General features: G+C 42.4%; 1 protein-coding gene across 2 annotated transcripts in view; it reads left to right on the plus strand.

The window, feature by feature from the left end:
* TNR (tenascin R) overlaps window positions 1-17,178 on the plus strand; it is a 667,948-nt gene that overhangs the window by 475,498 nt on the left and 175,272 nt on the right. For both annotated transcript variants that reach the window (XM_089676333.1, XM_089676334.1), the window contains exon 5: window positions 3,090-3,365. In XM_089676333.1, coding sequence (XP_089532459.1) covers window positions 3,090-3,365 — 276 coding nt within the window. The remainder of the gene's footprint in view (window positions 1-3,089; window positions 3,366-17,178) is intronic.

Consider the following 17,178-nt stretch of genomic DNA (forward strand, 5'->3'; position numbering starts at 1 on the left):
TTCCAAAAGCAAGAGTCCCACAAACACATAAAAACACAGACACATAAAAACACAGACACATAAAAACCTCAGCACAATACAAAAAATAAGACTCTTCCATCATGTAGAATTTTGAAATGTAGAAATGTTAGAGAGCTAACATTTTATTTGAGCCTACCATAACCCCTTGATGCCGATCGCCTGCAAATATGCAACCTTTCGGTGTCTGGGCCTTGATGCCGAGCGGCCACATATTTGCGTGCAATTAGAAAATACATATGCGCTGAGAGCACGCGCCCTGCGCGCTCCCAACACATATGTCCGCGGCTCCCAGAAAGGTCCTGATCTCCCCTTTTGATTGGGACCTTTTCCAATCATGTGACTGCTGTGGTGGCGAATTACAGAGGTCACATGACCCTAAAACCTGCCCCGTCTCCCGGCTTCTGAAACTCTTAAAGGGCCGGGAGGCGCAAGTGCCAAGAGGTTAAAGAAGAACTTCATTAAAATAGTCAGGGACTACTCAGCAACCAGCAACTGCTGAGACAGTGAGATGTACTGTATGTAATGTATGTAATGTACAACACAGTGTATATTAGAGATGCACCAATACCATTTTCTTATGGACCATACCAAGTACTGATACTTTGCGGTGCAATTTGCGTTAATAGACACAAATTGCACTGCAAAGAATAGCTCCTATGTAAACCCAGGCTTGTCACAGCCCGAGTTCACACATGAGCGGTGCAGGAAACCTGAGTGTCACTAGTAGGAGAGGAGAGAAAGTGGCGTGGATTTGAAATCCCCTCTCGCCGTTTTTTCTCCTCTCCTTTCAGCGATGACAGTTTGGCTAGACAGCATCTGATTGGTCAGCTGCTGACCAATCAGATGCCATCTAACCTGAACTGTCATCGCTGCAAGGAGAGGAGAGAAAGCGGCAGGTATTTCAAATCCCCAACACTTTCTCTCCTCTCCTAATAGTGACACTCTGCTTCTGTGTGAACTCGGGCTGTGACAAGCCTGGGTTGACACAGGAGTTATTCTTTGCGGTGCTATTTGCGTCCATTAATGCCAAATTGCACCACAAAGTATTGGTTTCAGGTATTGGCAGTATTTGCACGAGTACTCATGAAAATACTCGGTATCGGCTTCGATACTAATACTAGTATCATTGCATCCTTAGTCTATATAGTGCAGGAGTCTGTAAGTCAGAGTGTAGAGGACTGGGGTGTGCAATGCACAAAGTGCAAGGGTCAGAAGTATGTAACGCACAGAATGCTGCAGTCAGTGTCAGGTTTAGGAGTACATAACACAAGAAGAGGCAGGAGTATGTAATGCATGATAGAGGTTGGGAGCACACAACAAAAAGTGTGCAGGAGTGAGGGTTGTGTAACACACAGTGTAGGGGGCAGAACAGTGCAAAATGCTCCCTTTAAACAATACTTCTCCCCACTTTACCCTTTCAGCAAAAGTTCCCACTCCTTCCCCTCCAAAACAAATCCAGGGCTAATCTAAACTCTCATCTCTCCCAGCACAAATCCTCTCCCCTGAATCTCCCCTCCCTACACAAATCTGCCCCACAACCACTCCAAATCCACTTTCTAGTACAAATTTTCTTCCCCTCCAAATATCCCCCCAACAGAAATCCTTCTTTCCCCCAATATCCCCCAGAAAAAATGATCTTCCCCCCAAAACCCCCTCCCAGAACAAATCTTTCCCGTCACCTAAATTCGTCATCCCAGCACAAATTGCCACCTCAGCATAAATCCTTTTCCACTCCCCAATTCTCACCTCCCAGAAATGTAAATCCCCCAGTGTACTCCCCCATGTAAAGCACCCCTCAGTGTAAATCCCCCAAGTGTATTCCCCTGTGTAAATCCCCCCAGAGTAATCCCCTGCAGTGAGAGGTGAATTATCAGAGCCAAGTGCCAAAAATTATTCTGGCACCTCTCATCGTGTCTGGCACGTGAGTCTTCTCCCAGCACTGTATCAGCAGCTGGTAGGGATTCCATTGTTACCTGCCTCTATCTGGCTTAACCTCCTCTTTTCTGCATGGTAATCCATGGGCACCTCCAGGAGCAGACTGAGCCTCTCACGGGGCCCCTTACTGACCCCAGGCCCTATGGCAATGCCCGAGTGCCCGAATGGTCAGTCTGCCCCTGGTACTGACGTTATTGTAAGGGTGTAACTCTGTACAGTTGGATTTTTTTGGTCTCTACCCCATGTTCATACAATCATTAGGGTGGATTTATTAAAGGCAAATAGGCTGTGCACTTTGCAAAGGAAGTTGCAGGGAATTTTTCCGATTGTGGTAAAAATGAACTTTGTAAAGAACACCCAATCACAAGCAAGAAAACGTATAAACAGCATTTTTCCTTGCACATGATTGGATGATAAAAGTCAACAGCTTCACATCATTCACTAATCTCTGGGTCAATTTCCCTTTGCAGAGTTAACAGTCTATATACCCTTTAAAGTGGTGGTATCAATCTGCCCTGTGGGAATGGAGAAAGAAAGAAAAGAGAGCCGCTGCTCTAGTGTATATCGCTGGATTGAGATCAGGCTTAGGGGAGCTGGATACAAAAGATTTTTTACCTTCATGCATAGAATGCAAGATGGTAAAAAAAAAAAAAATCATCCTTTAGAACCACTAAAAGAATCCATCAGGATGGATTCTGCTGGAGCTAAAAAGAATTTTGGTGCCATGCTGCTGTCTTTTTCAAGTGGTGTTGGCTCTGGAACTATACAGCCACCGTCAAATGGGAGGTCAATCAGCCATGGCAACGGTACCATGGAACCCTGGTTGAGAATGGCTGCTATACTGCATCAATAGAAACTAAGATGAGAAGGCACTCCCCTGCTCCTCCCTCCTTATCCCCCTTCCTTCTCAAAGCCAACAGACTGGACCCAGACTGCACTGTCCACTGTTAACTCTTTCCAGTGAAGACTAGAAGTTCAGGGAAACAGCATGAAGAGAACAGGCACTGGGGGATTCATACTATTTTATGATGTTCAGTATCTGTTACATTAAAACCACCTGCTAATAGGATGATGTATGTGTCACCTTGCATAAATATGAAATCAGCCTATTAATTATTACTTATTCTCTCTAGTTGCCCCACCTGTGGATTTCGCAGTGACAGCTGTTGGTGATCACTGGATGGACCTGGCGTGGGAAGGAACGACGGCTGTGACGGAGTATGTCATTTCATACCAGCCTGCAGTGCCATTAGAATGGGGAACTCAGCAGAGATTACAGCAAAGGGTACCTGGAGATTGGAGTGCTGTCACCATCAGAGAACTGGAGCCTGGAACAACTTACAATATCAGCGTCTGCTCTGTCATCAGTGACATCACCAGTGAACCTGCCAGCATCACTATGTCCACTTGTGAGTATTCATAATCAGCAATGAGTGATCTGTGTGTTTTGAAAGCTGCTGTGTAAAGTCAATGAACTTGCTGAATCCTTTAGATCCTCTGGATCAACTGTGCGTATAGAATTATAACTTTTTTTTTTTTAACGGTTGAACTGGATGGACTATTGTCTTTTTTCAGCCAGACTAACTATGTAACTATGAAACTATGCTGCAATATTCACCCTCAGTTCAGTGATTTCCCCTGCAGTACGTTTTCTGGCACTAGATGTCCTCAGTCTGATGGCCGGAATCATTCAACCCACTTCCTCTGAGCCCAGGTCAACCTGGACCCTCCCACAGCCTGTGACCGGACAGGGAAAGGAGAAGTAGTACAGTGATTAGCACATCACTTCGTCACTCTGATCAGCATGGTGCTTGTCAGCAAGTGAACCAATTGGCTTATTGTATTGCTTCCTCCTCTCAGTACCAAGCAGGAAGCTGAGAGCACCCTAAATTCAGGTACTTACACTTGTAACGGGGACTTGTGATTGGGCAGATGTTAGTGCCAAATTGTACAATCCCTGCTCCACTTTTTCTTAGACAACCACACACCTGTTGGAGAGTGCAAAATCAGGCTCACTTCTGCAAAGAAACCAATCAGCTTCTAGGTTTTATTGCCAAAGCTTAATTGAACAAGCTTAAGTTAGAAGCTGATTGGCTACCATGCACAAGTGCACCAGATTCTGAGTGAACCAGCTTTAGTAAATCTCCCCTATTGTTTCATACTCCCGACTAGAGGCCTGCTTACAACATTCCTGGCCAGAAGCCATAATATTTGAGAATAAAAGGAATGTCCACACATAGATGTATTTCCATCACTTTACTGCAATATCACATTTTCACATAACTTCTTGTGACATATCACATTTGACATTCTATCAGAATCTTTGGCGCGGAACACCATGTCCAAGGTTAACCACTTGCCCTCCGGAAGATTTTACCCCCTTCATGACCAGGCCATTTTTTGCTATTTGACACTGCGTTATTTTAACTGACAATTGTGCAGTCATGCAACACTGTATCTAAATGAAATTGATATATATTTTTCACACAAATAGAGCTTTCTTTTGGTGGTATTTAATCGCCACTGGGTGTTTTATTTTTTTGCAATATAAATGAAAACCATATTTTTTACTTTCTGCTATGAAACATATCCAATAAGTGTATATTTATTTGTTTGCATGAAAGTTATAGCGTCTACAAACATAAATACTAGAATTTGTATTTATTATTATTTTGTAATTCTAATAATGATTGTGATCAGCAACTTATAGCGGGACTGTGATAGTATGGCAGACAATCTGACACTAACTGACACTTTGTGGGAACTGATTAACTGCCACTGACATCTCAGGGACACTAATACAGTGATCAGTGCTAAAAATATATACTGACGCTGTACTAATGACACTAGCTAAGAAGGAGTTAACATGTAGAGGCAATCAAAGGGTTAACGGTGTGCTTGGTGTGTACTGTGTGCTGATTTTTACAAAGGGATGTGCCAATTTTTACTTCCTGCTTTGCAGGGAAACAAAATCTGTCAGATCCCCCCTGACAGGCCAGAGCTCTGTGTTTACATTCACAGAGCTCAGTCCTGTCTTCCTCACTAACTAATCACAGCACAGCTGGGGCAGTGGGCACACGCCCCTTACCCAGAAGAACCGGATCATGTATCAGATATGTGATCTGGCTCAGGAAAGTTGCTCTGCCGCAGTACTCAAACGTGAGGTGGTTGGCAAGTGGTTAAACATTCTGTAGCAGTCCCTTCAGTGCAGAGCACAAGTACACATCTTTTAGTTAAGCCTTCTAGTCTCCACAGAGTTGGGACCACAGAGTTGGGACCACATCCCCATGTATATTAAGTGCACAGCTTATGAAGTCTTTAGCTCAGGAGAAAAAAGAGGGGGCTCCGATAGTGCAGTGCTATTAAAACTATGTAAACTTTATTGTAAAAGCATCAAAAATATTGCACTCACAAGCCAGGTGCACTATAAAAGTAATGCACCACTTTAACAGCAATACGATAAATGTAGGTGATGGTCCCCTTAAGGCTAAGATTCTCACATCACAGTCTGTCAATATTTCCTGATGGACATGAGGACGTCACTCGGTCCTGCCCTGACGCGTTTCGTCATGATAACATGACTTATTTAAAGGGTTTAAACTGAACCTAGTGTTCCTTAGTCTTGATAAAGGCTATAACTTATAGGAGAGCTAGATTGTCCCCCATTATAGGCACCATATTGTACCCTGAATTGCATGCGCCATTTTGTGTTTTCTCACTTACATATGTTCATATAGTAACCGAACCACAGTCAATTAATAAAGGTGCCATATTGTAGACCAAATTGTGGCCACAATTTTACCTGAGTCTAACAATGTACATGCTGTGTAGGACTATATTTTTGCATCCCTGGGGTGTCCTGTTCGCATACCCCAGGCTCTCTAGGGGCCCCCTCCACACTGACATTTATATAGGCACTTACTCTAAAAGGGGAGCTAACACCTGATTACAACTTTCCCCTTACCATACGACATTGACAACAGTGCCATCTAGTAGCAGGTAAGCTAACTGCACCCACCAACACACCATTTAAAAATACATTTAATGATGTATTAATTGTTACAGAATTGCACTAATTTGTGCCTTTTTTACCTGTCTATAGTTCAGCTTTAAACATCCAATTCTTGCTAGAATTATATTAAACTTTTGGGTGGATGTTGGATAGTAAGTCTCATAGATCTGTCGGGGACTTAACAGGCAATTGTCTGTACTTGAATTCCCAGCTTCAACCACTTACTGTGAGGATATCTCCTCTAAATGTTCCATTTGTTCTTTGATTTTACGTTACAGAAAAGAACTGTAGCAGAGAAATCTTACCAATAGAGTTTCTGAGAGATATATAAGGGGCCAGAAGGTGATTATATCTGCCAAAAATGAAAGATTAGCAGCAGGTGGACTTGCTGTTAAAATTCCAGTGCCAGACAAAACTTTATTTTTACTTTAGTTTTAGACAGACTGGGGAAGGGTAGGTCAGGTTCTACTACTGTCTCTGTTGGGGGGTTTCTCTTTACTTTCTGTCCCCTCATCACTAATGGAGGGGAAACACAACCCAAACAAAACCACCTTTATTAGTAGAATGGGGAGGAGTTAAACTGACCATACACTGATCGAAATTTGTACGGTTTAGCAGGACCAGTGGAAATTCGATAAGAGCACAGCCGTCCCTGCTCGACAGAAGTCGATCATTAGATTGTCTTCTGTCAAACAGACATGCTAGAAAACTTTTGTTGATCAACGGCTGCAGCTGTTGATCAGTGTACTCTGACAGAGGCAGGTCCAGCAGTCAGAATATTATGTACTGATGAGGGAATTCTTCCACCCACCTCATTTGTGAGGATGGAGGAATCCCTACATTTCCTAACTGCTTGTGACCTTCCGCAGCACATATAGTGTGGTGGGGTGGTTCCTACAGGCACAGCAACGTACCTGTATGTTGCTGCCTGACTCCGGGTTTCGGGCACGCACGCACACACACTTGTGCGCGCGCCTCCTCCCGCCTACTCCTCTGTAATTTGACACAGCAGGAGTTTGAGAGCAGATTCCGGCCAATGATTCATGGCCAGGACCTGCTGATCAGCTGTGCTGAGTCACAGCCTAAAGCCCAGTGTTGACAATCAACACAGGACTCTGTACAGAAAGAACGATCACTCTGTTTCTTTTCCCAAAGCAGGGAGAAGAAACAAATCGATCTGTAGTACAAAGCAGCACATAATACACACATTAGACTTTATAGACTACACAATTAACCCCTTGATTGACCCCTTAACTGCCCTAGATGTTAACCCATTCCTAGCCAGTGTCATTAGTACAGTGACAGCGTATATTATTAGCTCTGATCAATCTATTAGTGTCACTGGAGATGTCAGTTGCAGATAGTCAGTTCCCACAAAATGTCAGTTAGTGTCAAGTTGCCCGCCGCACTATCAAAGTCCCAGAATAAGTCACTGATCGCCACCATTACTAGGATAGAAAAAATAACTAAATAAATATAAATTCTAGTGTATATCCCATAGTTTGTAGCCACTGTAACTTTCACGCAAACCAATTAATACACACTTATTGGGATTTTTTTACCAAGGACATGTAGCAGAATACATTTTGGCCTAAATGTCTGAAGAATTTTTTTTATTGAATATGTTTTGTAGCAGACAGTAAATATTATTTATTAATGGACTGTTCCCTTTGCAAGGGAAGTTGCACTTTGCAAGGGAAATTTCCCCAGAGCTTAGTGAATGAGGCAAAGGTCTGTTGACTTCCAACCAATCGTGTTCAAGCAAACATGATTTTTTTTTTACTTTCCTTGCACTTGATTGGGTATTCTTAGCAATGTGAAAGTTCGCTGCATTCACTAAGCTGTATGGCAAATTGAACTGCAAAATTAACAGCCTACTTGCTTTTAACAAATCTACCCCACAGTATCAATGTATGAGAGGGTGCCTCAGGTTAGGAAGTGCAGGGAATATCCTCTAATGGAAACACAAGGACTGATTTACTAAAATCAAACAAGCTTTTGACTTTGCAAGGGAATTTGACACAGAGCTTGGTGGATGTGGTGAAATTTCAAATTGCAAAGAATACCCATTTGCATGCAATGAAAATAAAGAAAGTACGTTTCCTTGCCCATGAGTGGATGACTACATCAGCAGAACATCATTCTGTAAGCTCTGGGGATAAATCCCTTGCAAAGTGAGCAGTCTGTACTGTATGCCATTGGCGTCCCTAGGTAGGTGCGGGTGACACCTACCGCACGGGTGACACCGGACCCGCTCCACGAAAAGGTAAGTTGTAAAGCAAGCCGACGATCCCAGCAGGATGGATCGGATCTGCGGAGTCCGATCCATTATGCTCCCCTATCTGCAGATCCGATCCATCCTGCTGGGATTATCGGCTTGCTTTACAGCTTACCTTTTCGTGGAGCGGGTCCGGTGTCACCCCGTATAGGTTGCATGCTGACGATCCCCGCAGGATGTATCAGATATGCAGATTGGGGAGCATAATGGATCGGAGTCCAATCCATTATGCTCAATCCGCAGATCCGATCCATCCTGCGGGGATCGTCAGCTTGCTTTACAACTTACCTTTTTGTGGAGCGGGTCCGGTGTCACCTCGTATAGGTTGCATGCTGACGATCCCTGCAGGATGTATCAGATATGCAGATTGGGGAGCATAATGGATCGGAGTCCAATCCATTATGCTCCCCAATCTGCATATCTGATAAATATCGGAGTCCAATCCATTATGCTCAATCCGCAGATCCGATCCATCCTGCGGGGATCGTCAGCTTGCTTTACAACTTACCTTTTTGTGGAGCGGGTCCGGTGTCACCTCGTATAGGTTGCATGCTGACGATCCCCGCAGGATGGATGGGTGGGATCTGCGGATTGGGGAGCATAATGGATCGGACTCCGTCCATTATGCTCAATCCGCAGATCCGATCCATTCTGCAGGGATTGTCGGAGAGGGTATCACCAAGTGTTATTGCACTGGGTGACACCAACCCTAGGGACGCCCCTGCTGTATGCCTTTAATAAATCCACCCCACTGACACCAGTAAAACCTGACAGAGCTTCTAACATTCCCCTAAAACAAAAAATCAGCTTTAAGCTATTGTTTGGTTTAAAAGTAACAATACTAAACCACTACCCCACCAAGTTACTTTAAGCGGCATTAAACCCAAAAGCAAACATTTATTATATTGCAGATTACCGATTATGAGATGTGATGGCTACATTTGTTTTCTTTTTTGAGGCTTTCTTTCTTCTATTTACACCTAGTGATCCAGCCAGCAAGTCTGCTGTTTTTCAAAAGCACTCACTCTCCAGCAGAATGTATCAGTTTACATGGATGAGACAAACCATTTAACACTGGTGGGGTGTATTAAATGATCAGCTTTTATTAATGTAAAACATTTTTCCCAAAAGGAAAAAAAACTGATTGCTGTAACTGATTAGAAAGTGTGAGTTGAAGTTTGGCTTCAATTTGTTTGTGTATTTAAATCTGCTAATAAATGTAACACTACCTGTACCCAGACTGATAAAGTTGCTGCTTGCTGTGCTCTCTATGATCCTTCATCCAGAGTAGGGGCTGTCTAATACAGGAGGTATGTTACTGGCCAGATCACCAGGTGAAAACAGAAGGAAAAAGCCTAAAAAAGAAAACTAATGCAGCCAACATATCTATTGATTGGTAAGCTTCAATATCCACTTCCGGACCAGCAACATACCCGTAATTCATTGGGCTTTCGGTGTTATACCAGAGTGATGCCTGCAGCTGTAGGCATCACCCAGTACCGTTTTTTAAGAGCTGGTAGTTCGCTCTTTTGTACAAGCAATTGGAGCGGCTAACTAGCCATTCAATTGCTTGCACAAGCAGCAGGAGGAAACATCCTCCCCACTGCCTCCCGCTGCACTCTCGGTATCTCCTGTCCCACCGGGAGTCCTGAGCGACCAATCGGCATATACGCCGGCTGGCCGGACAGCTAAACAAAACCGGAAATGACTTTCAGCAGATCTACTTTATTGCAAACCGGAGCAATGACCTGACATCACTTCAGATTTACTCCAAAACTTTCGCCGGCATTTTTAAAAATCTAAAAGCATTCAAAAACACAGAGGAGGGATTTGGGGTCTTATAGATCCTAGATCCCTCCATAAAAAATACTTGTCATGTGTCAATTTCTGTCACAGAGGATGTTTACATTCCTTATGACAGCTATAAAAGTGATCAAATTATAAAAAAATAAAGTGACCCCCCCCCCACTGACATGCAAAGGAGAACGCACGCGTCGGCCCCTTACGCACTCAAACAGCGATCGTGAGGTATTGCCACAATCATCAGATCAGAGATAGTAATTCTAGCACTACACCTCCTCTGTAAATCTAAAGTGGTGACCTGTAAACGTTTTTAAAACATCACTTATGAATACTAACATTTACGTCATTTGTCACCATTGCTTGGGCATGTGCAATTTTAAAGCGTGACATGTTTGATATCTATTTACTCGACGTAACATCATCTTTTATATTTCACTAAAATTGGGTTATGTATTGTGTTTTATTGCAATAAAAGTAAAAAAAGGTGTATTTTTTCCCACAAATTGTGTTTGAAAAACCACTGCGCAAATACCATGTGGCATAAAAAAAATGCAAAAACCACCAATTTATTCTCTATGGCCTCTGCTTTAAAAATATATATAATGATTTTGGGGTTCTAAGATGTTTTCTAGTAAAAAATACTGATTTAGAAATGTAAACAAAAAGTGCCAGAAATGACTTGGGACTGAAGTGGTATTACATTTTTGGTTTGAGGTTTAACAAAGCTTTAAATTTACAGCCCTGTGACTTAACACAAGCTCATGTCTGCTGCTCAAGCGACATATCCCCGCCATCCATGCTGGAAACATAGATGTGAACTGACATCTGCTAGTGGCATCCTCAGTGCTGTGCAAAGTACTGGTCCCAGAGCTCTCATTCACGGTGGGACCATTGGGATGTTAAGGACGGAATATTTGGTGCTGAGCATTTCCAGGTTTGCAATCAGCGTCAGCCGTAGAGAGAACAGACGGAGGCTCTGATCTCTGGTCTGTTATGTCCATTTAGACCCCTGATGTTTTATTTTACTGCCAGAGAGCAGCCAGTTTTGGCAGGGAAAGGGGGAGCACATAGAGCAGCAATGCTCATCTCATTACTTTTGGGCTCTCAGAGAGATAAAGCTTTATAAAGGGAGCATCCCTACCTCTTATGACATCAATAAAGAGGAAAAGAAATTACAGTTAAATGAAATAAAAAGTAGAGAAGAATACATTTTCACATGTAAATACACATACAATATACATACTGCACATACAACACATATCATACAATATATATAATAAATATAATATATACAACATATACATGCACACAATTTATACCCATAGACTTGTACAAAGTCCTAATAATTGTCATATATTAGGAATCCTTATATCCATTGGAGGTGTTAAACTAAATTCGAGGGGCTTAATTTTAATACTTATTTTACAAAGCAGCAAAGGCCCTTTAACAATTTCAATGCACGCTTAGTTATTATAATAACTCTCAAATGTTAGGTACAGTCTTTTATAAGCAATATGGATACTTTGCTCTTAAAGCTAAATTTTAACCTGCATATATTTTACTTTCTCTGCTTCTTCATCCCCCCCCCCCCCCCCCATAACAAAAATGCTAATGAAATCTTTAACTACTTGACCTCCAGAAGATTTTACCCCCTTCATGTTCAGGGCAATTTTTTTGCTATTCAGCACTGCGCTACTTTAACCGCTTTCCCGCCGCCCTATAGCAGAAATACTGCTACAGGATGCAGGGCTGTGCAAAATCACGCATATATATATATATATACGTGATTTCGCATTTCCGGGTCTGGGGCACGTGCGCGCCCTAACTGTGCTGCCATTGGCGGCCTCAGCTGTGCATCACCGGGTCCCGACCAGTGATTCCCTGCCGGCACCCGGCGATCATTGAGTATCACTGATGGGGGAGAGGTCTGCATGTAAACAATACAGATCTCTCCCCTGTCAGCTCCTGCACACTGCTTTGTATGGCTCTACATAGCCGAGCCATACAAAGCAGCGCACTTACACAGTGAAACACGCACACAGCACACAGTAAAACACACACAGCACACAGTTAACCCTTTGATCGCCCTATATGTTAACCCCTTCCTGCCCAGTGTCATTAGCACAGTGTCAGTGCTTTCTATTAGCAAAGATCACTGTATAGGTGTAAAGTGGGTAGCAGGGCGCGTCGGTGGACTATGCTGTGGAAGTATGGCAGCTGATGATGGATGGTGTGTAGGGAAATCGGTACTGAGCAGCACTTCTAAAGAGTGGAGACAAACTCTGTGCAGAAGAAGGTGAAACATAAAGCCTTCCTGTTTCACCTTCCACTGTATTGGTGCCACTGGGGATGTCAGTGACAGTTAGTCAGCTCCCCCCAGTGTAAGAATGCCCACTGAATTCAAATTCCAGTATATTTACCACCATTTGTAGATGCTGTAACTTTCACGTAAACCAATTAATTTACACATATTGGGATTTTTTTAAGCAAAGACATGTAGCAGGATACATTTTGGCCTAAATGTATGACGACATTTTATATTTTAAATTTTTTTACTGGATAATAATAGTAAAAAGTCAAAAAAATATTTTTTTTTCTCAAAATTGTCGGTCTTTTTTGTTTATAGCGCAAAAAATAAAAACGAACATGCAATCAAATACCACCGAAAGAAAGCTCCATTTGTGGGAAAAAAAAGGACATAAATTTAATTTGGGTGAAGTGTTGCATGATCACGCAATTGTCAGTTAAAGTAATGCAATGCCGTATCGCAAAAAATGGCTTGGTCAGGAAGGGAGCAAAATCTCCTGGAGGGCAAGTGGTTAACCTTGCACATGGTGATCCGCGCCAAAGATTCTGATAGAAAGTCACATGTGATATGTCACAAGAAGTTGACATATCCTCTGGAGGGAAAATGGTCAACAGGCAATTGCTCGGTCGTGCAACACTGTACCCAAATGAAATCTAAATAATGTTTTCACACAAATAGACATTTCGTTTGGTGGTATTTAATCACCACTGGGTTTTTCACTTTTTTAATATATAAACAAAGAAATACTGAAAAGTTTGAAAAATCAAGTTTTTCTTAGTTTCTGTTAAAGCATTTTGCCAACAAATAATCTTTCTTCATAAATTTAGGCCAAACTGTAGTCTGCTACATTTCTTGTATCAAAACAACCCAAATCAGTGTATATTATTTAGTCTGTGTGAAAGGTATACCGTCCACAAACTATGATATACAGTGTGTATATATATATATATATATATATATATATATATATACATTTAAAAATTGATCAATCCTGAAGCCTCAAAATGTCTGGACAGTACAAATGACCCCTTTTTGGAAAGCAGACAGTCCAAGATATTAAGTTAAGAGGCATTGAGAGTTTTTGAAGTTGTGATCTTATGTCATAATTAGTAGAAAAATTAGGAAATTAAATATTTTTTCACTTTTTTTTGTACATTCTGACAATAATACAGTACAGTGTCATCATACTGATGTAGCAGTGATCAGCGATACTGACTGGTGACCAAAAAAAAAAATGTAAATTTTTTTTTTATTCAGGATTTTTAAAAAATGTTTCTTTTTTTTTACATTTTTTTTTTCTTTTTTTACTTACAGTACAGTTATCAGAGTAGTTCAGTGGCACTGTACTACTCTGGGGGCTGATCAGTGGTTTATTTTTTTTGTGCACTGTGATTGCTTGTTATAGTGATGATCACTGTAACAGCAATCATCACTCATCATCACAATGGCTTTCATTCATGTCCTAATGCAATATTCCCAACGCACATATTTCTGCAGATATTCAGTATTTTTGGGTGCTGTAGTGACCACAAGCTGGGAACTGTGGACAATATAAGTGAAGAAATGTCACCAGGTCCGCGGCCTTATTTCATGGTCACATGATAAACGCAAGGCAATGTTGCCTTGTGTTTATCATGCAACCACGAAATAAGACACTGAACCGATTTTGAGGAATCCTCGGTGTGTTGATGACTTTTCTTCAGTTCGGTTTCATCCATGACTCATTGTTTGCTATCATAATGCTGTAATTGGCCCGGGTACAACGTGATCACTGGTGACCAATCATAGATCACATGCTGTAGTAAACAATGAGGTCACAAATGGATTTCATTAATGATTATTGTTTACTATGGGACATGTGATTGTACAGCGATCATGTGCTATCTGGGCCAGCCAGAGCAGCCTGATACCAAGCACTGCAATTCACTGTGTTTGGTGGACACGGTGGATGCAGATCGCACCATTGTGCACCCAAGGGGGCTCTCATAGTGCAACATACTTGCATGTTGTGGTGCTTGAGGGAGCATGGATAGATAATGCTGGGTGTCATTCAGCCAGGAAATGAGGCTGTCTGTTGTGGGGTACACATGAGAGGTTTTGTTGCATTAAACCCAGTGGGCTGAATGAAAAAAAAAATGAGAGATTGCCATAATAACACAAGCAATGTCAGAGCGGCAATCTCACCCCACTGTGCCTTTTTTGGTCTGACAGGGGGACTCCTTTGCCTTTCACCAGAACACACTGGTCAGCGATGATCAGATGCCAGTCTTGTCCTGGTTTTCCAGCATGCCCGCTATTCAGAAGCCGGGCTTCCTGCCGAACAACCATTTCTGGCCGATTTTCAGCCCGTGTGAGACCCAGCTTTAGTGTTATTTGATGCAGTTTGTAATGCACGTTGTTAGACGCTTACAGTGTGCAGCAAGATCAGAGTAAGCAATTTCAGTACATGATGGCAGCAGGTACAGCATTGCAATACTAAAGATTCAATACTGGGATTCAGATTTAAGTGTACATCAAGCCAAAAACATTTTTTTTCTTGTTTCTAGAGGGGTGGAAAGATTAGAACCCCTATCAGATGTTTATTGCTATCCAGGGCTCCATTAGGACAACATTTTACCAAAAAAAAGAATATGAAGGAAAAACTGCAACAGCCACACAGCCAGATATACAAATTATTTTTAGTAGAGTCTTGAAGGGCTGGAACCCCTATCAGATTTTTTTAATTTCTGTCTCTGTTCCTGTAGCAGATTTTTCCTCACTGTTGTCAGCAAAACATGAAGGGAGGTGTTTTATGATGATGATGATAATTAGAGATGAGCGAATTATTCAAAAATTCGATTCGGCTGATTCGCCGAATTTGCGGAATAAATTCGATTCGCTGCGAATTTATTCGCTGCGAATTTAACTTATTAAAAGGGTTTCTAGGCTTCAGAGAGCCTTTATATTAGTGCAGAACACTGTACCTTTAATTTAAATGCCCTTGGAGTCTGCTGGGGAAGAGAAATAATACTGTCAGTCAGTATGACATGCAGATGAGTGCCGTCGATCTTAGAATCACCGCACACTTCACTCATTTGGGCAGTCACAGGGCCAAAACCAGAGTGTGGAGCCACAGTGTGGCGGTGGAGGCAGCAGCAATGGGAGACCATACAGCACCCTATGACAAAATGGAACCCACCAGCAGTGTGAGGAGACCTGAAAGTGGCACATGGCAGAGTGTGGCGATGGAGACAGCAGCAATGGGAGGCCGTACAGGGACCCATGACACACTCTGGACCTGGCAGCAGCATGAGGAGGCGGTACAGGGGCCCATGGCAGAGTGGCGAAGCGTAAGCAGCTTAAATTGAAGGCCTATGTTAAAAAGTCCCCCCAGCAGCAGCGTGGGGAGACGACTATCAAGAGTCCAATGGCAGAGTGGCGGAGCGGAAGCAGCTTCAATTGAAGGCCAATAGTGGTTGTGAAGCAGAAAGTCAGTTTATTTAGCACAATGGGTCAATTGCAGCTTGCCGTTGGCTGGAAACTGTACGTTTCTGTCACTGGAATGCACTAATCACCCAAAAAATATTACCGCCAGCCGGCGTGTAAATGGATTTAACTCTTTGAACGTACAATAGTGGTTGTGAAGCAGAAAGTCAGTTTATTTTGGACAATCGGCAAACTGCAGCACCAACTGTGCACAACAGCCACCAAAAAAAAAAAGGGTGTATGTCACTTTAAATTTTCAATTCTTTGATAGCTGTGGCCCTAAGTAACGATTCTGTGTCCCTGAGTAACGATTCTGTGTCCCTGAGTAACGATTCTGTGTCCCTGAGTAACAATTCTGTGTCCCTGAGTAACGATTCTGTGTCCCTGAGTAACGATTCTGTGGCCCTAAAGTCTCTGTGGCCCTAATGCAGGCCATAGATGGGTCGAAAATCGGCCGACTTTTCGGCCGAAAATAAAATCGGCCGATTTTCGGATCGTTAGTGGGCTATTTGGTCGGCCGTTTTTCGGTATTTTGGCCGTTTTTTTTTTCTGTAAAGTTGGAAAAAAAATCGGCCGATTTTGCCGATCGGCCGATTTTCGCGGCAATAGTGGGCAAATCGGACGATTTTTTGCCGATAAAAAATCTGCGCATGAGCAGTGACCTGCAAGAGGAAGACAAAAAGAAGAAAAAGAAGAAGAGGAAGAGGATGAAGAAGAAGAAGAGGAAGAAGAGGATGAAAAAGAAGAGGATGAGGAAGAGGAAGAAGAAGAAGAAGAAGAAGAAGAAGAAGAAGAAGAGGATGAGGATGAAGAAGAAGAAGAAGAGGATGAGGATGAAGAAGAAGAAGAAGAAGAGGAGGATGAGGATGAAGAAGAAGAAGAAGAGGATGAGGATGAGGAAGAAGAAGAAGAAGAGGATGAGGATGAAGAAGAGGATGAGGATGAAGAAGAGGATGAGGATGAAGAAGAAGAAGAGGATGATGGTGAGGAAGAAGAAGAAGAAGAAGAAGAGGATGAGGATGATGAAGAAAAGAAGAAGAAGAAGAAGAGGAGGATGAGGATGAGGATGAAGAAGAAGAAGAAGAGGATGAGGATGAAGAAGAAGAAGAGGATGAGGATGAAGAAGAAGAAGAAGAGGATGAGGAAGAAGAAGAAGAAGAGGATGAGGATGATGAAGAAGAAGAGGATGGTGATGAAGAAGAAGAAGAAGAAGAGGATGAGGATGAAGAAGAAGAAGAGGATGAGGATGAAGAAGAAGAAGAAGAGGATGAGGATGAAGAAGAGGATGAGGATGAAGAAGAAGAAGAGGATGATGGTGAGGAAGAAGAAGAAGAAGAAGAGGAAGAGGATGATGAG

This window comes from Staurois parvus, unplaced genomic scaffold, assembly GCF_062004578.1.
Source record: "Staurois parvus isolate SC_StPar_1 unplaced genomic scaffold, SC_StPar_1.0 ptg000166l, whole genome shotgun sequence".
NCBI classification, from domain to species: domain Eukaryota; kingdom Metazoa; phylum Chordata; class Amphibia; order Anura; family Ranidae; genus Staurois; species Staurois parvus.